The following is a 25315-nucleotide window of genomic DNA, read 5'->3' on the forward strand; positions in this document are numbered from 1 at the left end:
TCACATCCATACACGACTACTGAAAAAACTATACAGCTTTGACTGTATGGACCTTTGTCAACAAAGTGATGTCTCTGCCTTTTAATATGCTGTCTATGTTTGTCACAGCTTTTCTTCCAAGGAGCAAGTGTCTTTTAATTTCATGGCTGCAGTCACCATCCGCAATGGTTTTGGAACCCAAGCAAATAGAATAACCCAGATAATCTAAAATGGGAGGCTGACCATGACTGTGACTCCCCTTCTAGGTGCTACTTCATCATTGATTCAAGTCCAGAGTCCTTGGCATAGCGTGACATTCCGTTGGTAACATCTCCTTTTCACAGTATATTCTAGCAGTACTAAGCTGCATAAAATACCCTAAATAGGCAAGCATAGACTTGCTTTTGTGTTAGACTGGCTGAGTTAATAGATCCCTTTCTCTGCATCCTCTATCACTCCATCTTCCATACCATATTTAAATGAGTCACACTCTTCCAAATTGGGCTGCAGGGAACAAATCTTACTCATATTTGGTATTGTAGAGCTCAGCATTTGTTCCTTCATTCAGTGAGTATCAAGCATCTACTACCCTCAGGATTCTGGGAAAACAACAGTGAACAAAATTAAGTCTCAGCCTCATGGGTGTTACATTCTCATGAGGGCACGCCAGGAGATGGCCTACACAATGGACACTTAGGGTGAACATTTTTCTAGTGCTGATGGTGAAAAATTTTGAAAATCAGGCAAATGAAAGAGTCTTCTTAAACCACTGTCTAAGCATATGTCTGGAACACAGCTCTGACTCATTTTTCCTTTAAACAAGTATGGGTGGTGACTGAGACAACCTAAGCAGCAGCTTTAACTGCCCTAACTGGGGATCCTGTGGTCTTCAGTAAGTGATAATTCTCCTACCTAGCAGAAAACATGTTCCCATAATCATGGAAATATAACCTTATATTCAAACAATCCTCTGGGGTAATAGGGAATGAATAACATCCCGCTGAATTAGACATTAAGAAAAAGCTATAGAAAATTAAAGATTTTTAAAGATACCATAAAATATCATCACATTAGTAAGCTATTTCCTTCACTTGCAAATCCTATTCTCTTTATATTAGAAGATGAAAATTGATATCCTTCCTCTTTCTGTAAAATATGCTTATTAGATAACTTCCTAAACAACTTTTATTCTTGGATGATGTAACAGATTAGTCACTATTTTTCCAAAAAGGAATGGCTGAAAACAATAAAATTATTAAAAGGAATGTATAAAGTTTGAAGTAACTGTTCTCTTCCTTGCTGTCCCCATTTAAATTAGTTCTCTCAGTTAAATATATTGCTTGATTTCTAAATATCTATAGTTTTTTCTTTGCTGATTAACTTCCTCATGAGCATCCATGATTTTCCAAACATAAAATCCCATTAGCCGTGCAACCTTAAAGGCTCTTCTACCTTCGAGTAGTAAATTTCACTGATTTCCCTGCTTATTTCTAGAGCTCTTCTACATCTCTGTATAGCTGTTTTGCAGATGACTCAAACTAAACATGCCTATTTCCCCAACCTGTAGCAATCCTTCTTCTCCCACTGTGGAAAGGACACAGCTCAGTAAGGGATACCACCATATATACAGCCACTCAAGCCAAAAATCTGGCATCATCCTTGATTTTCTCCTTCTCTTCCTTACCTCCATATTCATTCTGTCTCTAGTTCCCATTGATTCTTTCTCCAAATGTCTCTCAAATCTGCTGTGCCAGCCTTACTACCATCTCGCTGGTTCTAGCCCTAAATACAGACTCTCATAATTTTTCACCTGGTTTACTGCTTTATAATCAGTCACTGACCGTTTATGCTTAGTTGCTCAGGCATGTCTGACTCTTTGTAACCCCCTGGACTGTTGCCTGCCAAACTTCTCTGTTCATGGGATTCTCCAAGCAAGAATACTGGAGTGGGTTGTCATTTCCTTCTCCAGGGGATCTTCCTGACCCAGGGATCGAACCCAGGTCTCCGGCATTACAGGTGGATTCTTTACTGCCTGAGCCACTAGAGAAGCCCTATTCCCATGTCTATCCAGCAGATAGAGTGATCGTTTCAAAATTTGAGTTTTAATATTTTGTGGCCTAATTGACAATACCGAATGTCCTTCTGTTGCCAGCAAGGCAGAGAACAAACTCCTCACTGTGACTTCTGGGCCCCTCATGACCTGGCCCCTGCCTACCTGTCAAACGTCATCTCGCACCACTGTCCTCACAGTCGCGCTATATCCAAGTGTGCAGATGTCTTTAGTGCCACCATTCTTTCAACCTCTTTATCTTTGTGCAAGCTGTTGCTTTGACCTGTCACATACCCCTTCTCCTTCTCTTGTAAAAGAAGGTCTTCTCTGACTTTGACTCAGGTTAAGTTTCCCTTCTGTTTGTTTCCCGCACCCATCTCGTTTTATGACCATTGTTCCACACCTGTCTTCCACTAGAATGTAAGGGCTAGGAGGAGGGGCCGGGTCTGTTTTGCTGATTCCGGTACCCTTAGCACTGAGCACAATGTAGTCAGAATAAATATTTGTTAACTAAATATATAGTATGATTCAAACTGAAAACTCACTATTGAAAAGAATTGTGAGTAAACATAATTATTAGAAAACATAATCTATTTTTTCCCAAAGGTATAAATGGTCACATTTGACCTCTGGACAGGGAGGCCTGGCGTGCTGTGATTCATGGGGTCGCAGAGAATCGGACACGACTGAGTGACTGAACTGAACTGAACTGAATATCTGTAACATTCCAGAGTTTAAATCCTAAGTGTTAAATCTGTAGTCATATTTGCACTTCATCAGACCTACAGTCCAGGCTGGTGTTAGCTGCCCAGTTTGACATCTGGGCTGACTCATTTTAATTTGACTGTTTGAGGTTAGCTTCCAGAGCTGTTGTACCTTGTGTTGCCAGTCATTTGCCTTTTAGATCTGAATTTAACTGACTTGAAGAAAGAAAACAATAGCCTTCAGAAGACTAATTTTTCCATCTTTTAGCAGAAAACAACTAACTTTCTTCTCCACAGGTGTTCTTTCAGATTGTTTAATTTTTTACCAGAAAATAAAAACAGTGAATGGGACTTGAGGCTATATCCCTAAATTTTAAACTTATCCTCAGTTGATAAAAGTTTTAATATATGATCTTTGAAAATAAAAACTGAGTTTTTCACAAATGCTAAAACCTAGGATAGACCTCCTTTCGTTAATTCAGCAAATGTTCACCAGATCCTTCAGGTTGTGAGGAGTCCTGTGATGGAATTATATTTTGATGTAATTTATAATGTGCTTTGATCCTTCTCATTACCCTGTGATCCTTCAGACAACAGCTGGTTGTATGTGTCAGGGAAGGGTTTTTACAGAACATCAGAGTAGAAAAACATCCTGGACTTGTAAGCTTAAAATTCCAAACCCTGAAAGACTTGGAGCATGACGTTTTTAAAAACCATGTAATCAGTTGGAACATGTCTTCCACCCCCAGATTAGATAAGTAATCTATGCCAAGAGAAAAGACAGGGAGCAAAGAAGAGAAGAGGGGAGAGGAGAAGAGAAGGGAAAGGGAGAGAGCAGCGCAGGAAGGAGGGGAGCTTGGAGGAAGAAGAGGGGAAAGGAGAGCCAGAGGGAAGCAGAAGGATGAGATGCTGGATACAGGGCCCACTTCAGACCTCGCTGGACTCTATCTCCTGATAGGTTGGCAATATAAGAGTACAGGAGAACTCATTCTATCTTTCCCTGGTATGCTTGTGAAAAGCAACAAGGGATCAGAGTTTCCCTGTGGTCATCATTGTACCAGCTAAAATCTAATGAGGAAAATAAAAACAACTCTTGTTTAAAACGGAGGAGATACAATCGTGAAAGAAAATGGACTAATAGGTATTAGACACCTTAGGAACCTAATGGAATGAGGACAAAATCTAGATATTAGCAGTAGCAGGAAGCCAGTACCACGCCTATTCTGGGAGGACAGTGGAAAGAGATGGTGTTTCTGACGGTCCAAGGTCATGTGGGAAACTGGAACCACAACAATCCTGACCAAAGGGAGTAGATCACAAAAGAAATGCAGCTGATAGTAATAATGCAGGGAAAGGTGGACAAAAACCCTGGCCTCTGCCTGCTTCTGCCCCTCCTGCTGTTCACAGATACCTTACAAGCACCAAACCCAGATGGAATCTAACAGACATAAGTCAGCCACTCTGTAGGAGAGTAAGAAGGGTGAGGCATGGGTCTGAGGACAAATGCGCCCAGATGTAAAAGTGGGAAAACGTCTGCAGGGGGTGTCTGGGACTATGGACCTAAGAAGGCCTCACAGAGTCCCCACACCTCAGGATGACCCAGAGGGGCCCAGAGCAAGGCACGTATGACAAAGGAGCCCCAAAACTTGAGGGGCCCTTGGAGCTGGGACAGGGAATATACATCTGGGATTTCCCTGGAAGGAAACCAAAGACCAAATGGGCCGTCAGACACTTCAGGGGATTCCACCTTGGACAAAAGACAGCACTGAGAAGACCAGGCTTGATTTCACCGTAATGAGTTGACTACATGTAACTATCCCAGCCTCCCCGTCTCATTCTACATTTAGACAACACTCCAACACTCCTTAGTTGGTAAAGAAGCTGCCTTCAATGCCAGAGATCTAGGTTCGATTCCTGGGTTGGGGAGATCCCCTGGAGAAGGAAATGACAAACACTCCTGTATTCTTGCCTGGAGAATCCCATGGACAGAGGACCCTGGCAGGCTACAGTCCATGGGGTCGCAAGAGTCAGACACAACTTAGCAACTAAACCACCACCACCACCAACACTCCAAGTAAGAGGAGAGAATAGCAGAATGGAGGCCAAATCTAAATTCATTCTTAGATAAAGAAGAGAAAGAACTGTACCAATAAACAGACACAGTTCTTTATTTAAAAGAGCCTACTGAATGTGTGGGGAAAGATGGACAGATAACATGGGTATCAGTAATGTGGTGAGAAAGAGGTCATGGTAAAGGACACACTGAGGCTGCAGAGGTACACAGAGAAGTTGCTCTGTTTGCCTGTACGGTAGGACTTCTCAGAGAAGGCCTCAGAGACAGTGGTGTTTGATGAGACTGAGGGATGACTAGGGATTTAGCAAGCAGATGGGGCAGAGATCCTCACCTCTGTTGTCTTCTGTCCCTCCTATTGCTCGGATATCAAGAGAAGCCAGCATATTTATTATCTAACTGCCGTCCATTAAAGTCTTTCAGAAACATGACAAATCTCTGGATTTATCTTCATTTTGAATGGAGCAGTGCTGGAATGATAGGATGGGTGTGACCTGTGTTTCAACTCTAATGAGTAGCTACAGCAGCTTGCAGGAAATTAGTTTCTTAAAATACATCCTTTTATAGATTTGAAGAGGCCATTTTTAGATTTCAGTTTTGAACTAAGGACTTGGATCTAAAAGCACTAAGGTAGTCTTTTGGAATGTGTAATCCACAATGAAAATATATTTAAGCCATCTAAAATATATCTTCACAATGAGAAAATGTCCATAGTTGAAACAAATTTCAGATCTAATAGTCTGATCTGTCAGGACTTTCCTGCAAATATTGTATTTTGCCAATTTTTGAAGAAGAAACAAAACCATTGATTTACAAATAACCTCAACCATCACTATCCCAGAAAAAAATTTCCCAAACTTACCCTTTATAATCCAATAATTTAAGAAACAAATAATTGTTGTTCTCTCCATTGTTTACAAAATGGAAAATGATTGTGTTACAGAAAACAATAGAAGTCTTTTTTTTTTTTTTTACCTCATTAGAGATGTCTGTTCCAGAGAGATCAACTGATACCAATGAAAAGATGTTTGCAATAAATTCAACTCCTTGGTCAGTCAGATGTTCACAATTTCGTAAATTCAAGTAGTTTAAATTATAGCACCTGAAAAAAGTAGCATGAAAAATTACTTTAAACTTTTCATCACCCTGTCAAATAGCAATTTCTTTGCATATAAATCATCTGGGGAAAGCAAATGCTATTGAAACAAGGATTTTATTTTTCTCATCATAATGTTAATGTTCATAGTAAGCTTAAAAATGGAAATAATTGACAATACACAGCTGAGTAAAATATTTTTTCTGTGATTTCATTTCATATTGCAATTTCTGATAAGAAAAAATTATTTCATGCATGCAAAAAAACTCATATAAATACCAAGATGAATAACCAGTAAAAGGACAAAGTTAAATCTCTCACTTTTCGTTACACATTTACTACAAGAATTGGACTTCACCCTGTACTGTACACAAGACCTTTGACAAGTGAAGAGGATCAAGAATAAATTCACCCACTAGAATATCCCTTGGGATACACTGGAGTAAAGGTTTCCATAGAGACAATGTCCTTGAAAAGGACAGGTAAGTCACCCAGGTACAGCTATTTAGAACTTCTTGAGTGATTCCATCTCAAACTTTCTCCAAGGTGAAATTAGTAATAAACAGAGATAGAAAAATATTAATCTATGACTCCAACATCTTATTTGGTTTAACTGAATATTGGACCAGCTTCTAGGCATCCCTGATGTTTCCCAAATGGCTTCAAAAGTCTATCTCTGATCTCTCATATTAACAGATATACAGTTACTAATAATATATGTAATTTTGTTTTATCATACCGTTCTGGTAGTTTTGCAATGGAGGCATCACCCAGGTGGATACAGTTACTTAAGTTTAATTCTCTTATCTTTGTGCTTGCAGGACCATCAAGCAATTGTTTTAGTCCCATATCACCAATTCTGTAGGAAAGAATAAGGAAAGCTCTATGTGTGATTTTATGTGTAAATATGTATAGTACTATTAAAATAAGAGCTATTACACCCAGTACATTCCAAAAGAGCAAGGTAATATCTGTATCTGTTATTTTGTCCACATTTGTAAACCAAATTTGGTTATATAGATTTTACTTTAATATAAAATATATAAATAATAGTAATAGAAGTATTAATAAAAATGCTATTCCTGTTCATTCGTTCATTTAATTAGGTGGCATGACTATTAATAAAACAGATGGCCTGTAAGGTTTCTTCCCTGAAGTTAAAATCTGATCATGTTAAATCGTGCCTGTTGCAATCTCCTGCAAAAGAAGAAGACCAAAACTTAGGATAGGGAGAACCAATACTTACAATCAAACTACTAACAAAATCTTGGAGGAATTTCCACTAAGTACAAGTCAGTTTTGCTGGACTAGAAAAAACCCAGTAAGTTACATATAGATCCTTTCTGAAGCAGACAAAGCCTGATGCTGTGAGACCACCTTGACCTCATTCTTCCCACACTGTCCTTAATCAGAGACACCTGTGTGTCAGTGCCCCCCCCCCCACCCTGCCATAAGTCCTCACTTATAAATGATTCTCTAAATTATAGTCAACAAGAAACACACTTTTAATAAAATGACAACAAGAAGAAAATTGTGAAGTAGCATTCAGTTCAGTCGCTCAGTCATGTCCAACTGTTTGCGACCCCATGAATCACAGTGCGCCAGGCCTCCCTGTCCATCACCAACTCCCGGAGTTCACTCAAACTCATGTCCATCGAATCGGTGATACCATCCAGCCATCTCATTCTCTGTTGTCCCCTTCTCCTCCCACCCCCAATCCCTCCCAGCATCAGAGTCTTTTCCAGTGAGTCAACTTGTCGCATGAGGTGGCCAAAGTATTGGAGTTTCAGCTTTACCATCAGTCCTTCCAATGAACACCCAGGACTGATTTCCTTTAGGATGGACTGGTTGGACCTCCTTGCAGTCCACAGGACTCTCAAGAGTCTTCTCCAGCACCACAGTTCAAAAGCATTAATTCTTCAGCGATCAGCTTTCTTCACAGTCCAACTCTCATATCCATACATGACCACTGGAAAAACCGTAGCCTTGACTAGATGGACCTTTGTAGGCAAAGTAATGTCTCTCCTTTTTAATATGATATCTAGGTTGGTCATAACTTTCCTTCCAAGGAGTAAACGTCTTTTAGTTTCATAACTGCAGTCACTATCTGCAGTGATTTTGGAGCCCAGAAAAATAAAGTCAGCCACTGTTTCCACTGTTTCCCCATCTAGTTCCCATGAAGTGATGGGACCAGATTAAATAAAATTAACACAGGAAAGGCAATTCAGTTAAAATACTATGCTAGTAAAAATATTAAACAAAACTAACAGGGTAGTTTTATATTGATTAGGATTAACCCCCAATGAAGAGAATATGGATAGGTGTGGAATTTGGAGATCATATTCTTCCCTGCCATGAAATTATGTACAGTGAAATGGTGTAATAATGTGGCAATTTAAAATATGTGTGTGTGACCTAGCAACTTACGAATATATGTTATGTGTTAAAAAAAAACCTACTATCCATAGAAATTAACACAACATTGTAAATCAACTATACTTCAATAAAATAAATTTTTAAAAAATCAGATTGGTCTTGGATTTCTTCTCTGCAAGAGAAATACCAAACATATAAATATAACAGTATAAACAGTATTGATAAAATATCAATTATAAATATATTTTCTGTTACAGAGGAAAAATTCAAGGCCAATCTGATTTTTTTTTCTGGTAATTTGATTTTTTTTTAACATTTTAAATCAATTTATTTGCTTTGTAACATTTATAGGCAATTCCGGGCTTCCTGGGTAGCTCAGCTTGTAAAGAATCCTCCTGCAATGCAGGAGACCTTGGTTTGATTCCTGGGTCAGGAAGATCCCCTGGAGGAGGGCTTGGCAATCCACTCCAGTATTCTTGCCTGGAGAATCTTCATGGACAGAGGAGCCTGGAGGGCTAGGGTTGCAAAGAGTCGGATACAACTGAGCGACTAAGCACACACACGGGCAAAATCATGTTTATGGTCATTGTAAATCAAATCTTACTCTAAATTTTGTTTGCCTTTGAATATGGATTACAAATTTCTGAATATTAAGTATATATCCTGGGTGTTCATTGGAAGGACTTATGCTAAAGCTGAAACTCCAATACTTTGGCCACCTCATGCGACGAGTTGACTCACTGGAAAAGAGTCTGATGCTAGGAGGGATTGGGGGTAGGAGGAGACGGGGACGACAGAGAATGAGATGGATGGATGTCACCACCGACTCGATGGACATGAGTTTGAGTGAACTCCGGGAGTTGGTGATGGACAGGGAGGCCTGGCGTGCTGTGGTTCATGGGGTCTCAAAGAGTCGGACACGACTAAGCGACTGAATTGAACTGAATCATAAAAAACTAAGTCATCCTACAATCTTTTAAAAAATTACCTTTTAACCAAATAATTCTTAAAAATACTACTATGAAGACAAAAATCCAAGTCATGACTTTTTATGCAACATATAGTGTTAGTCGCTCAGTCATGTCTGACTTTTTGCAAAACCATGGACTGCAGCCTGCCAGGCTCCTCTGTCCATGGAATTCTCCAGGCAAGAATACTGGAGTGGGTAGACATTCCCTTCTTTAGGGGATCTTCTGGACCCACAGATCGAACCCAGGTCTTTTGCATTACAGGCAGATTCTTAACCATCTAAACTAGCAGGGAAGCCTCTTTATGCAAACATAGTATAGCATAAATACAAACTGAAGGAAAAATAATTAGGAATTCAAATAGAACATAATTAAGGTACAATTTTATTAGACTTGGCTTTTGACAAACAAAAATGGGACATAAAAATTAACGTAATTTAAATTCCATGGACTATTAAAGTATATTCAACATGATAAACTACTTAACCATCAACCTTCCCATCAGCCTTACCCCTAAATAAAGACTCCAAAAGACGGAGGTCACATTTTTTGTACCATGATGTTATAAAACTAAAAATTAGTAACAAAATTATAATTAGATATAAACTACTTAGATATCTGAATACATTTTTAGTAAATAATTCTTGGACAAAGAAAGAGAAACTCAAGTAAGTATTATAAAACTATATATCTTTCCAAAATTTATGTATTTAACATAATTTCAATTAATATCTCAATAGGATTTTTTTCTGAAATGTGACAAAATTATTCCAACATTCATTTGGAAGAATAAACTGGCAAAATATCTAATAATTTAAAAGAAGACAACTCATGAAGAGAGTTTCAATCTGTTAGAATATATTTTGTTGTTGTTCAGTCGCCCAGTCCTGTCTGACGCTTTGCAATCCCATGGACTGCAGCATGCCAGACTTCCCCGTCCATCACTGTCTCTCTGAGTTTGCCCAAGTTCATGTTTATTGCATCGGTGATGCCATCCAGCTGTCTCATCCTCTGATGCCCTCTTCTCTTTCTGCCCTCAATCTTTCCCAGCATCAGGGACTTTTCCAATGAGTCATCTGTTCACATCAGATGACCACAATACTGGAGCTTCAGCTTCGGCATCAGTCCTTCCAGTGAATATTCAGGGTTGATCTCCGTTAAGATTGACTGGTTTGCTCTTCTTGCTGTTTGAGGGACTTTCAGGAGTCTTCCCAGCACCACAGTTCAAAGGCATCAATTCTTGGCATTCTGGCTTCTTTACGGTCCAACTCTCCCAACCATATGTGACCACTGGGAAGACCATAGCCTTGACTATATGGACCTTGTCAGCATAGTAATGTCTCTGCTTTTCAACACACTGTCTAGGTTTGTCATTGCTTTCCTGGCAAGAAGCAATCGTCTTCTGACTTCATGGACTTCCCTGGTAGCTCAGATGGTAAAGAATTTATTAAGGTATAATAATAATGACAATATTAACACTTCAGTTCAGTCGCTCAGTCGTGTCCGACTCTCCGCGACCCCACGAATCACAGCACACCAGGCCTCCCTGTCCATCACCAACTCCCGGAGTTCACTCAAACTCATGTCCACAGAGTCGGTGATGCCATCCAGCCATCTCATTCTCGGTCGTCCCCTTCTCCTCCCGCCCCCAACCTTTCCCAGCATCAGAGTCTTTTCCAGTGAGTCAACTCGTTGCATGAGGTGGCCAAAGTATTGCAGTTTCAGCTTTAGCATCAGTCCTTCCAATGAACACCCAGGATTGATCTCCTTTAGGGTGGACTGGTTGGATCTCCTTGCAGTACAAGGGACTCTCAAGAGTCTTCTCCAGCACCACAGTTCAAAAGCATCAATTCTTCGGCGATCAGCTTTCTTCACAGTCCAACTGTCACATCCATACATGACCACGGGAGAAACCATAGCCTTGACTAGACGGACCTTGGTTGGCAAAGTAATGTCTCTGCTTTTTAATATGCTATCTAGGCTGGTCATAACTTTCCTTCCAAGGAGCAAGCGTCTTTTAATATCATGGCTGCAATCATCATCTGCAGTGATTTTGGAGCCCCCAAAAACAAAGTCTGACACTGTTTCCACTGTTTTTCCATCTATTTCCCATGAAGTGATGGGACCAGATGCCATGATCTTTGTTTTCTGAATGTTGAGCTTCAAGCCAACCTTTTCACTCTCCTCTTTCACTTTCATCAAGAGGCTTTTGAGTTCCTCTTCACTTTCTGCCATAAGGGTAGTGTCATCTACATATCTGAGGTTATTGATATTTCTCCCAGCAATCTTGATTTCAGCCTGTGCTTCTTCCAGCCCAGCGTTCCTAATGATGTACTCTGCATATAAGTTAAATAAGCAAGGTGACAATATACAGCTTTGACGTACTCCTTTTCCTATTTGGAACCAGTCTGTTGTTCCATGTACAGAGTGTTTATTAAGTGCCAGACACTATTCTAAACATATGAATTGATTTATTTTATCCTCACAACAATCCTGAGTATATACTCTTTATTTTCCCCATTTTTACAGATAAAATACTGTGTAAGATTAGATAGAAGACAGATGAATGACTGAAACAAAAAATAGCCTGAAAACACACATTTATATACACACACACACACATACTGATGTGTATCTGTGTTTATATGTATGTATATTATAAATTTATATGATAATCCAGGAAGCATAAATATCAATAGAAAGGATTATTTCACATAATGGCCAAGTTGATGAGTTAATGCAGTCAGTCGTAAACCTGGCTGTGCATCAAAAGCACCCATGTTGCTTTTTTAAAAAATATGTAAGTTGGTGTTCCATCCTTAGATATTCAGATTCAGTAGCTCTGGGATAGAGCTTGGGCATGTGTAGTTTTATTCAGCTTCTTAGGTGATTCTGATGCTCTGGAATTTTCATTTTAAATCATAAATATTTTTAAAATGTAGCTTTCTATTACTGATTCCTAATATAATTGCACTGTAGTAAGAGAATATAATTTGTTGATACCAGTACTATAAAAGTTGTGAGGACTTGCTTTAAAACTTTATACACAGTCCATTTTTTGAAGGATTGATATGTGGTTGAGAAAAATATATGCTTTGATTCTCAAATTTCCCATTTTAAGTGTATCTTCTGTAGATGAATTTTTAAAAATCTAATCTAAAACGCTAATATTAAATCTCCCCTATCTTGTTATACTCTATTACATTTTTTCTTTTTATTTTTTCACTCTGCTATCATATCTTCATTTATCTTCCAACTTTGTACTTCTCTCTTCACTGAGTTCTAATCTGCTGATTAGAAATCCATTTTATTTCAATAACTATATCATATTTTTTTATTTCTAAAAGTTATTTTTTCAAGTTGTTGTTGTTCAGTCATTAAGTCATGTCTGACTCTTTGCAACCCCATGGACTGCTTCACACCAGTCTTCCCTGTCCTTCAGTATTTCCTGGAGTTTTCTCAAACTCTTATCCGTTGAATCAGTGATACCATCAAACCATCTCATCTTCTGTCGTCACCTTCTCCTCCTGCCTTCAATCCTTTCCAGCATCAGGGTCTTTTCCAAAGAGTTGGCTCTTTGTATCAAGTAGCCAAAGTATTAGAGCTTCAGCTTCAGCATTAGTCCTTCCAGTGAATATTCAGGGTTTATTTCCTTTAGGATTGACTGGTTTGATCTCCTTGCTGTCCAAGGAGCTCTTTGAGAGTATTCTATAGCACCACAGTTCAAAAGTATCAATTTTTTGGCTCTCAGCCTTCTTTATGGTCAAACTCTCATATCCATACCTGACTACTAGAAAAACCATAGCTTTGATTATATGGAACTTTGTAGGCAAAGTGATGTCTCTGCTTTTCAGTATGTTCTGTAGGTTTGTCATAGGTTTGTCACATTTTCTTCCAAGGAGCCAATGTCTTTTACTTCCATGGCTAGTCTAGTTATTTTTATCATATTTTGTTGCCTGCTCATATTTCTGGTTCCATTATCTATTTATTCAAACATTTTATACATTGTTACTTAATATTCTATGACTGATTCTTCTAATATCTGAATTACTCAGCTCAAATTTATTTTGCATATCTTTGTACACTTGATGACTCATATCTTCATACATTTAATGGTCTTTAATTGTGAACATCTATTTATTTGATCTTAACCTATGGGAATCCTGGATGCTTAAAGAGAAGATGCTTTCCTTCAAAAAAGTTTGGAGATAACTTCTTCCAGGGGCTTGGGTACTATCTACTTGAGACTATTTTGTCCTTTTTGAAGGGTCCAAACACTGCAGAAGTCTCATCCTGGCTTCCCTTTACTAAAATCGATTCTCTCAGTGCCAATGTTGAAATGAACATTTATGCTATAGCAGCTCCACCTTTTATGTTTGCTTGCCCTTCACTCTCCATCTCAGAGAGTCTGCTCATCAAGAGGATGGTGATGAATCATGAACTGGATGTTTTCCTTACTCTCTGTAGGCTCAGCAATGTATTGAAAGTATGTTTCATCAAAAATCTAAATTGTTTGTATTAATCCTTTGAAGTGTTTTGTCAACTATACTGCTAGAAGCATAAAAACCTCCATTTATTTAAAAAATTAATTAACTTACAGAAGCCTGAGTGAAATATATGAGTGCAATTTAATTTTATTTCATGTTAATACAAATAGGATTAACTGTTATGTTCTTAGTTGCTCAGTTGTGTCCGACTTTTTGCGACCCCGTGGACTACAGCCCACCAGCCTCCTCTGTCCATGGGGATTCCCCAGGCAAGAATACTGGTATGGGTTGCCTTGCCCTCCTCCAGGGGATCTTCCCAACCCAAGGATAGAACCCAGGTCTCCTGTACTGCACATGGATTCTTTACTAGCTGAGCCACCAGGGAAGTCCATTAGCTGTTGTATAGTAGCTTCCATATTGTGCTTCCATCATGATGCCAGCTTGTTCATGAGGTTACAACTACAAGCTATCAGCTGGGGCTTTAGTCATCTGCAGGATTTACTGACTGTGGAGGATCTGCTTCTAAATTCACTTACATGTCTGTTGGTAGGAGGCCTCAGTTCCTTATGGCTATTAACTAGAGGCTTCATTTCCTAATCCAGGTTTTCCCATTTCAAATCCTGTCTTTGCCTTCCGTCCCAACCCTCAGTGCCTCCCCATTTTAATAATAGGGACCATGGGTTAAGATTTTGTTTAGCTTAGCTTATTACTCTGACTTGTCTTATGTTATCCAAACTATTAACCAATTTTTTTGTAAATCACATGCTGTTTTGTTATCTTCTGGCCCCATAATATTTTAAGAAATTTACATAGGAAAGAGGCTGAGTTATCAGTTGGGGAAGAAATTTTAGCAAGAATTTTATCCTTGCCCACCTGAGAATGCCAGGTTAGAAGCCTATTTGTAACTCAGGTGAAAGAAAACGGTTTCAGTAAGAACTTGCCATCTGTGAGCAGATCCACACAGAGGAAAAATCTAACTAGTACCCAAAAGTAAACACTTCAGTAAGATTGGTTCTTCATAGGCAAGTCAGAAAATCCATTTGGGAAAAAGACCTGTGAACTGAACTAGCTGTGAGAACCTTCACTATGAACTTTCCATTTGGGAAAAGGACTTATGAACTGAACTAGCTGTGAGAGCCCACAAATGTTCTAGTGAATTCATTTAATCTTACAAGAGCCTGTGATTCCACATATCCTGAGCATTCCCTGATCATCTCCCTGTGCCCACATATAATTAGTCTGGGTTGGGTGCCCCTCCTTTGTTTTACCACAGAACTCTGCACTTACCTCTACTTAGATCCCTGACTTTCATGTTTACTATACTAACCAATGAGTATCTTGAGGAAGCTTGGAACACTGTAGATAATCAGTGTTTCTTGACTGAATGACGGTTTACCTTACACAGTTTGCCAGATTCAACACAGTGAGTTGCTTCAAAGGTGAGAGTGATTTGAGGCTACCATCTGTTATTCCCTTGCAGTCTACCATGTAAATGTGCCTGATATTTGGATAACTCTTGTCTATAAGTTTGAAGCACGCATCAGTAATCCTTTTATTTCCTGTTTAAAAAAATAAAAGAAAAAGTTAAAGATTGTATTTGAATCACCACAAGATTAAAAGTAAAAATTAATGCTAAACTACTTTTTAATATCTCACACCTTCAAATCGGATTTTTTTGATGTCACAAGTAGAAAGAGCTTTGAAAGTACTATCGGAAATATGTGGTGCACCAATGAAAACTACTGATGAAATACGATGGCATTTTTCAACTAAAGCCTTTAGAAGGAAAAAAATAAAAGATAAATCAGATTATATAGAACACATTTATCAAAGAAGTCATGAGATGATTTTTTTCTCTCAGTCTTTTCAAAAACGGACACATTAACTATTAAGTTGTCCTATTGTCAAAGAAAATGGGAACTTTTACTTTTTCCAATATACTTTACTACACTTACATTTGAGTAATACATAGGAATCAACTAAATGATATCACAAAAGATAGGAAAACATGAGACAATGGAATGCTGAAAGAAATCAGAACATTTAGAAGTTTAACATGTAGAACCAGACTTAAGGTTTATGATTAAGCTTACATATGATTTTGTAAGATTTGATTGCAATATTATTGAAATAAAAATATCCTAAATGTGAAATGAAGTTTCTTAGGGTATTTAAAGATTCAAATGTTCAAATGTGTGTATAAATTTCATAATTATATAAACATCAACTGCAATGAAAAGTCCATTCATATTTTTCAATAATTCAAGCCACTAGAAAATATGCCTACCAAATGAGACTGAGAAGAAAATGTAGTTTCCAAATACCTACTTTTACACAGTTGTCCGTCAGAGTTGGCATGTCATTGATAGTCAGATGCATTATCCCACTGCAGCTGTTTGCAATGTTCCTGAAGCCTTGGACTGAAATCTGAATTGTACAAAGTTGGTGAAAATGATGGGAGAACCCATTAGCATCACCTCTAATAAAACCCAAACATAGTAATAACCAAAGATGTGTTATGATTGGTTTACTGTGTTTTAAAATTGAAACCATAACATCTTGCAGACATAAAAAGGAAACACATATTCTAATCTTGATTTATTTTAATTTTTATATGTATGTTTTGTGAAATGATCACCATGGTAAGCCTATTTAACTTGTTATTCTATTTTGTATTGAAGTAAAATTCCTATAACATAAAATTAGTCACTTAAATTCTCTTAACTAAGGAGAAATATCAGTAACCTCCGATATGCAGACGACATCACCCTTATGGCAGAAAATGAAGAATAACTAAAGAGCCTCTTGATGAAAGTGAAAGAGGAGAGTGAAAAAGTTGGCTTAAAGCTCAACGTTCATAAAACTAAGATCATGGCATCCGGTCCCATCACTTCATGGCAAATAGATGGGGAAACAGTGGAAACAGCGGCTGACTTTATTTTGGGGGGCTGCAAAATCACTATAAATGTTGATTGCAGCCATGAAATTAAAAGACACTTACTCCTTGGAAGGAAAGCTATGACCAACCTAGACAGCATATTAAAAAGCAGAGACATCACTTTGTCAACAAAGGTCTGGTCAAGGCTATGGTTTTTCCAGTGGTCATGTATGGTTGTGAGAGTTGAACTATAAAGAAAGCTGAGTGCTGAAAAATTGATGCTTTTGAATTGTGGTGTTGGAGAAGACTCTTGAGAGTCCTTTGGACTACAGGGAGATCCAACCAGTCTGTTCTAAAGGAGATCAATCCTGGGTGTTCATTGGAAGGACTGATGCTAAAGCTGAAACTCCAATACTTTGGCCACCTGATGTGAAGAGCTGACTCATTGGAAAAGATCCTGATGCTGGGAAAGATTGAGGGCAGGAGGAGAAGGGGACGACAGAGGATGAGATGGTTGGATGGCATCACCGACTCAATGGATATGGGTTTGGGTGGACTCCGGGAGTTGGTGATGGACAGGATGCCTGGCATGCTGTGGTGCATGGGGTCGCAAAGAGTCAGACATGACTGAGCGACTGATCTGAACTGAACTGAAGTAATCATAATTTTGTATAGTCACTTCTATGTAGTTTCAAAACATATTTATCACCCTAAAAAAAATCCTTTTACTTATTAAGAAGTTGTTCCCTATACACACCTTCCCTAGCCCCTGGCAATCACTAATCTGTTTTCTGTCTCTATGGATTTACCTATTGTAAATATTTCTTACAAGTGGAATTATGCAATATGTGGTCATTTTGTGTCTAGTTTCTTTCACTTGCCCTGATGTTTTTGAAGTTCAAAATATGGTATGTGTCAGTACCTTATTCCTTTTTATGGCTGAATAATATTCTATTTTATGGATATACCACATTTTGTTTATCTACTTATCTGTTTTAGATCTTTTGGATATTTTGAATAGTGCTGCTGTGAACATACATGTACATCTATTTGTTTGAATACCAGTTTTAAATTCCTTTGGGTATACACCTAGGAGTGAGATTGCCAGATCATATGGTAATTCTACTTTTAACTTTTTAAAGAACCACCTAAATACTTTCTACAGTGGCTGTACTATTTTGCATTCTCACCGGCAATCTACAAGGGTCCTAATTTCTCCACATCTTTGCCAAAATTTAATTTTTATTTTTTCATATTTTTCTTTTTCAAAAAATTTCCTGAGTTTGAAGTAGTACTTCATTGTAATTTTGATTTGCATCCCGCTAATGACATCTGCTCGATGGACACGAGTTTGTGTGAACTCCGGGAGTTGGTGCTGGACAGGGAGGCCTGGTGTGCTATGATTCATGGGGTCGCAAAGAGTCGGACACGACTGAGTGACTGAACTGAACTGAACTGAATGACATCTGCATTGCAGGCAGATTTTTTACCATCTGGGATTCCACCAAGGAAGCCCAAGAATACTGGAGTGAGTAGCTTATCCCTTTTCCATCAGGTCTTCCCAACCCAGGAATTGAACTGGGGTCTCCTACATTGCTGGCAGATTCTTTACCAGCTGATCTACCGGCGAAGCCCAATGACTAATGAAATTGATATCTTTTCATGTGCTTATTAGTCGTTTGAATGTCTTCTTTAGGGAAATGTCTATTCACGTCCTTTGACTATTTTTTAATTGGTCATTTGTCATTTATTGAGTTATGAGTTCCTGTATATGCTGGATTCTAGAGCCTTAGATATATGACTTGGAAATATTTTGTTCATTCTTTAGGTTGTCTTTTCACTTTTTAATAATGTCCTTTGATACACAAGTTTTTATTTTGATGAAGTCCATTTTCTCAGTTTTTTCTTTTGTTGTTTATGCTTTTGATGTCATATCTAATAATCCATTGCCAAATCTAAGATCATGTATATTTATTCTCAGTGTTTTCTTCTAAGTGTTGTCATTTTAGTTCATATTTAGGTCATTGGTCCATTTTCAGTTAATTTTTGTATATAGTATGAGGTAGGGAATCTACTTCATTTTTTCATGGATAATCCAGTTGTCCAGCACCAGCTGTTGAAGAGAATATTCTTTCCCCAACTGCATGGTCTTGGCACCTGTGTTGGAAATCAGTTGGCCATAACAGTATAGATTAATGGACTCTCAATTCTACATGTCTGTCCTGTGGCAGTACCACACTGTTTTGATTACTATAGCTTTGTATGTTGATTTCTTTCAGCTATCATTATCTACATTAATAGAAGCAACAGTGGTAGAGAGTGTTCAAAAGTAGTTACTGGTCAAAAGATCAAATATATTTCCCAATGAATTATCTTAAAATAACATTGTTATTTAGACTTCATTTCCTAACAAATGGTCATGGATGGGCAATAAGATGATGCTCTGATTCAGTAATGGGAAAGTAAGACTCTTTCCAAAAACAAATATCAGGGGAACTCTCGTACCAAGTCATCTTCACAGTATAAAGGGAGATAGAGGAATAGCAGCTGTATATATTATGATCTCAATGTTGTTTTAAAAAATATATGTGTCATAGACAAATAGACCAAAAACTAGAAACATTTCAAAATATTGTTTATCTTTGGATGCTGAGCTCATGGATGATTTTTATTTTCTTTTATGTTTCTTTTATGTTTTAAAAATCTTATTTAATGAGCATATAATTCTTCTGTAATCAGAAAAAAATTAATAAAAGGAAAGAAGGAAATTCAGTCCTCTTCCTCACACAGTAGGCTTGTAGTCACATACCTAAAGAAATCTAATGTATGCTGAAAATGAGTATCTACTGAAGACTTCTGCTTCAGGACATAGTCCTTTTAACTTGTTAAAAAGCCAAGCCTCTAGGTGATATCTGGCCTAAAAGTGTCCTGTTAGATGATTTCAAAGACTTCCTGGTAAAGCTCAGGAAAACATTTGTTGAATTCCTCTTACTCCTACTCCTTAGTCATGGACTGGAAGAAAAAGTTTCTGATCATAGGATCCAAAATGTTCCATGAGAGGCTGTGGTTAGCTCTAGGAGCCTACTAGGGCTCATAATAGCTATCATTTAAGTAACGCTTATTGTTTACCAGGTACTTTTTAAGGCAGTTTTCATATTGTTGTTCAGTTACTCAAACATGTCCAACTCTGCAATTCCATGAACTTCAGCATGACAGGCTTCCCTGTCCTTCACTGTCTCCTAGAATTTGCTCAGATTCATGTCCATTGAGTCGGTGATGCTATCCAACATCTTATCCTCGGCTGCCCTTTTCTCCTTTTATGTTCAATCTTTCCTAGCATCGGGGTATTTTCCAATGAGTTGGCTCTTCGCATCAGGTGGCCAAAATATCAGAGCTTCAGCTCCAATATATTTTCACATAACTGGTCTGTGTCATCCTCACAACCATCCATTATGATGTGGATCCTAATGCTACTGTGTTAGTCTGGGTTCCCCAGAAAAACAGATCCAATAGGATATAAGTTCAGTTCAGTTCAGTCGCTCAGTCATGTCCGACTCTGCGACCCCATGAATCGCAGCACACCAGGCCTCCCTGTCCATCACCAACTCCCGGAGTTCACTCAAACTCACGTCCATCGAGTTGGTGATGCCATCCAGCCATCTCATTCTCTGTCCCCTTCTCCTCCTGCCCCCAATCCCTCCCAGCATCAGAGTCTTTTCCAGTGAGTCAACTCTTCACATGAGGTGGCCAAAGTGTTGGAGATAGGAGATGAGTAGATAGATAGACACACAAATAGATGGAAAGGGAGGAAGGAAGAAAAAGCATGCATACGTAGTTAGATAGAGTTCTTATAAGGAACTGGCTCAAACAACAATAGAGGCTAAGATGTCCCAGGATCTGCAGTTGGTAAGCTGAAGACCCAGGAGAGCTGAAGGTATTGTTTGAAGACGGGCAAAGACTGATGTCCTAGTTTGAAGACTGTCAGGCATGGAGAGCATATTTTCCCTCTCAGCCTTTTTGTTCTATTCAGACGCTCAACAGATTAGATAAGATCCACCTACGTTGAGGAAGGTAATCTGCTTTAGTCAGTCTACTATTTAAATATTGATCTCATACAGAAACATCCTCATGGACAAACCTAGAATAATATTTACCCAAAAAACTGAGCATCCATGGCCCATTCAAGTAGACACAATAAAATTAACATCACGGCTTCCTTGAATATTTTGGGCTTTGGCTTTTCCTAGACTCATGGTTAATGCTCTTTTTGCTCTTGCTGCTTTGTCCTGGTTGATCATCTAAGCTTGCCTGTCCACAGTTTTATCCAGATCGGCATCTTTGAGATCATCCACCCCATCTGGCACCACTAGCTGTTTGACTCATACACAACAAAAAAGAGCCCTAAGACCTTATTTTTGCCTCATATTTTCAAGTTAAAACACAAAGTCTCAAGTCTTAAAATTTTAATTCTAAATATTTAATTAAGGAACTTAGTCAATCATAAAAGAAATCAGTCCTGAATATTCATTGGAAGGACTGATGCTGAAGCTCCAATATTTTGGCCACCTGATGCGAAGAACTGACTCACTGGAAAAGACCCTGATGCTGGGAAAGATTGAAGGCAGGAGGAGAAAGGGACGACAGAGGATGCGATGGTTGGATGGCATCACGAACTCAACAGACATGAGTTTGAGCAAGCTCCAGGAGTTGGTGATGGCAGGGAACCCTGGCGTGCTGCAATCCATGGGGTCACAAAGAGTAGAATATGACTGAGCAACTGAACTGAACTGAGTGTCCTAAACTTAAAGTTTGAAATTGGTAGGGGAAACATTCCATTTTTTAAAATATTTTAGTGAAGTATATAGTTGATTTACAGTGTTGGGTCAATTTCTGCTGTACAGCAAAGTGATTCAGATATATATATTCTTTTTTGTTCTTTTCCATTATGATTTATTACAGTGCATTGAATATAGTTCCTTGTGCTGTACAGCAGGACCATGTTGTTTATCCATCCTATGTATACTCATTTGCATCTCCTAATCCCAAACTCCCAATCAAAAATTCCATTTTTAATGCTTGTGTATGAGTATTATTTAACTTGTATAGCCTGAATTTTATTATTTAGACTGTATAACTTAATTTTTATTATTTAACTTGTGTAGCTTTGTGACCAATCATGTTTTTCAGCACTGTGAAAGTTCTCACAGAGTATATGTGATTATACTATGATGTGAAAGGTCTCATAACTGACTGCTCACACTTAAAAGACATACTGTAAAATGTCTGGAGGCAGGAACAGTAAAAGAAGAGAGGCTGTTCTAAAGAGCTGAGACTTCTATAGACTGAGGTAGCCCTAGGAGATGAAGAAATGGAGACTTAGATCTCTTGATCGATTTTCTCTAGATTACAAATTGGTAGAGCAAGAACACAGATGTGCAAATTCTTAATCCGGTTCTCCTTCCGATTAACATTCTTCAACAATAACATCCAGTAAAACTGTTCCATCCCAGCTTCCAGAGCTCTTCAAACTTCGTCATTCCCGCAAGAAAGTCATCCAACTTCTCCAATACTCAGTGGACCTGTCTGCTCTTTGTCTGACCTTGTAACCTTTCTCCACCTCTTTCTCTTTTCATCTAATCAAGCCTTAGCTATTCTTCAAGTCCCAATGACTCCAGCCCTATCCTGCTACCTTTCTTCTCTCGTCCTTACAGGTTTATAACTATTTTAGCATATAACATTCCTATAATCTGTGCATGTTTTATATCCCCCAAGGAGATGATCTTATACTCTTTTTCTTTTAAACTTCTTACTGTGTTGAATAACTATTAGGGGATGGATGAATTAAATTTAGGAGTAAGACAAAGTCTGGGAAAAAGTACAGAATTTGGCTACAGACAAGATTGAAAATGATTCAAAGTTGAAGGTAAAGCACAAGCAGAGGCAAAGCAGTGGGAGCACTTGGCTTAGATGAAGTGGCAAGATCACCCTTGGGATGAATAAGAAAAGCTTGGTAGAGAGGGAGGAAAAACTAATGGAAGACCCATAAGACAAAAATTAGGTATTTCATATTGTACTGCCATGGATTCTTGAATAAGTTTTCCATAAATACTCGCAGGGAAAAGTCCAGGGGAGATAAATTAACATTATAAATCTGGAGAACAGAGGACAGGGAAAGAATGCTGGGCTTGGAGCCAGCAGAGAGCTGGGTTTGAGTCTGTCTCTTTCTCACTTATAACAAAAGGCAGTTCAACCTGTCTGAGGTTTAGTTGTCTCTTCTATAAAATGGGTATAATAATACTTATTTTAGGAGATTCTTGAGAAAACAGAGTCATGTATATAAAAGTGGTTAGTTAGCATAATACCTGGTATGTGTTTCGAATACCAGTTTTCCTGTTGCTGTTCTTCTGTGCATATTATGAGCTCACTGAAAAATAAAGATTCAAGAACTAGAGGTAAAAGACCTTGAAGGATCATTCTACTGTATCCCTCATACCATAAGTATGAAGAAATGGTATTTAGAGAAGTTGGGTGATTTGAGGATTTGAGAATAGATTCCTTATCTATTCCTCATTGTGTGTCCCCAGTGCTGGACATGGTGCCACACAGAGTGGGTACTCCATAAGTGCTGCATTAATGAACGAATGTTCTTAAGTCACACAGTCAACAGCAGGGCCAAAGCTATGAGACCATTTCTCCCCATAGTGAATAACTCCAGATCCAGGGATGGGAGCAGTTGTTTTTCACAACACTTCTAAATTTCTCCCCTTATCTCAGCCCTAGTGTATTTCCCTGCTTCCCCAGTGGCTAACCAGAATCTGCCTGCAATGCAGGAGACACAGGTTCAATCCCTGTGTTAGGAAGATCTCCTGGAGAAGAAAATGGCAACCCAATCCAGTATTCTTGCCTGGGAAATATTATGGATAGAGGACCCTGACAGGCTACAGTCCATGGGGTTGCAGAAGTATCAGATATAGCTTAACAACTAAATAATAACAACAACAAGTCTATTACCCTAACACTTGTATCTCCAATAATGGCTTCCCCAAAACAAGTAAAAAACTTTTTCTCTCTTGCTGTCTTGGAAACATATTCATGGCAAGATTTCCTGAACAAGGGGGAAAAAGTGATAGCAGAAATCAGCCACAGCTGAGTGGTTCCTTGTAATGCAGCCAAAAACTGGGTGCTATCAACCAATAAGACTGTATCCAGGAAAGGAAGGAGGAAGGGCAGGGAGGCCTCTGAGAAAAGCTTTTCAGTTTTGTCCTGGCATGAAATGCTTAGTTCTGTACATAGTTTATTTTAGAATATCCAAAAAGATGCTTGGCTAATATTTTATGAGTCAAATATTCCTGCCAGAATCTTTTAGGCCAGCCAACTATTAGTTGTCCTTTCTCTTCACTGAAGTAATGAGGATACAAGCCTAAAATTAAAGATTCCTCTCTAAGAGAGAAAGCAAACTATTTCACCATGATAAAATACTGGGTTTTGCCACATCTGATATCTGTGCATTTTCTGTACAGGATTCTTATAAAATTTGGGGTCGGATCTCTTTTTACTTTTGAGGTAATTTTGGCTTCAGTTTGGACAACTGGAGCCCTGCCACACTGCCATTTTCTGGTTAAGCTCCCATTGGTTGGGAACTTGGGGAAGTTGGCCACACCAGTGGTGTTCCAGTCTCAAGTCCCAGCAGACAGCTACTGCTGCTAATGGGGGCAGAGAAGCCTTGGTGCTCACAGGGAAATTCTCTCCATCTGCCTTTGGCTGGGTCTCAGCACAACAGGACAGAGTGGTCTGTGAAGGAAATGAGTTCTCAGTGAGCCACACGAAAAGAAGACCAAAAGTGCTGAGCAACACAGTCTAGCTCAGATCCCTTCTCAGTGAGGATCACATCTTACCGAACTCCCATTTTCCAGTCCTTCTTTACAAGATTGTCTCTGAATCAGTTAGCTCAACAACACAGAAAAAGAGATATATGTAGGGTGAAACCCTCGATGACAGAAATACCCATCTAGGTAGACATGGCCCATGTTGTGTTTCTGTACCATTTTCAGCTGTTCCTCTCATTCTAACCAGCACTATAACCAATGGCTAATGAGTAACATGATGACTTCAGTCATATCCACATATCCTTCATAATCTCTTGATAACCTCAAAGAAGCCTGGCTTAGCAAGTGGCATGAACTGTTGGGAAGAAAGATTTCTCCCAAAACATTATGGCACATTCTGTTTTATTGCATTCAAATGTGCCAGAGGCTTAAATAGCAACACTTCCAGGGTCTGTATTAAGAGGGCTTGACAGGCTTTCAAATATTATGTCCTCTGTGGTGATAGGACAAGAGGCCTAATTATTATCCCTACCACTCTCTTTGCATGTGCGTGCACTTTCCAGCCTATATATTCTTCATGGCCACCTCCGCCTCTGTGTTCACTAATGCACTTCTCCCAGGTAGCTCTGGAAGAAGCTTCAGGCAGAGCTTCTCTTTCTCTTGCCTCTCGGAGCACCAGCAGCCAGAGCCTCCCTTTGCATTGTGCGCCTTCTGCCTTGTAAGTAATTCCCGGTGCACGTGTGTAATATCCCTGCCCATCTATCCATCAGGCCCTGTACAGCACCGTGCTGGGAGCAAAGTATGATGCAACAGCAGCTTGTTAATAGGCCAAGTAGTTGTCAAGTAAATTGTGTATAGAATGTAAATTAGAATTAGTAGT

At 38.7% G+C, this 25315-nt stretch overlaps 1 protein-coding gene and 1 long non-coding RNA gene across 2 annotated transcripts in view; one reads left to right on the plus strand and one right to left on the minus strand.

Annotated features, from left to right (window-relative positions):
* FBXL13 (F-box and leucine rich repeat protein 13) overlaps positions 1–25315 on the minus strand; it is a 238177-nt gene that overhangs the window by 64481 nt on the left and 148381 nt on the right. Inside the window, exons 13-17 of the mRNA XM_055420161.2 lie at positions 16060–16158; positions 15390–15507; positions 15128–15290; positions 6640–6759; positions 5780–5906 (exon numbers count right to left, since the gene is read on the minus strand). Of these exons, the coding sequence (XP_055276136.2) occupies positions 5780–5906; positions 6640–6759; positions 15128–15290; positions 15390–15507; positions 16060–16158 (627 nt within the window). The remainder of the gene's footprint in view (positions 1–5779; positions 5907–6639; positions 6760–15127; positions 15291–15389; positions 15508–16059; positions 16159–25315) is intronic.
* Positions 1–25315, plus strand: part of LOC148778323 (uncharacterized) — an 84591-nt gene that overhangs the window by 56336 nt on the left and 2940 nt on the right. The gene's annotated exons all lie outside the window — the stretch shown is intronic.

The sequence above is a fragment of the Moschus berezovskii genome, chromosome 3 (genome assembly GCF_049115385.1).
Source record: "Moschus berezovskii isolate FMDL1 chromosome 3, NW_MosBer_1.0, whole genome shotgun sequence".
Taxonomy (NCBI): Eukaryota; Metazoa; Chordata; class Mammalia; order Artiodactyla; family Moschidae; genus Moschus; species Moschus berezovskii.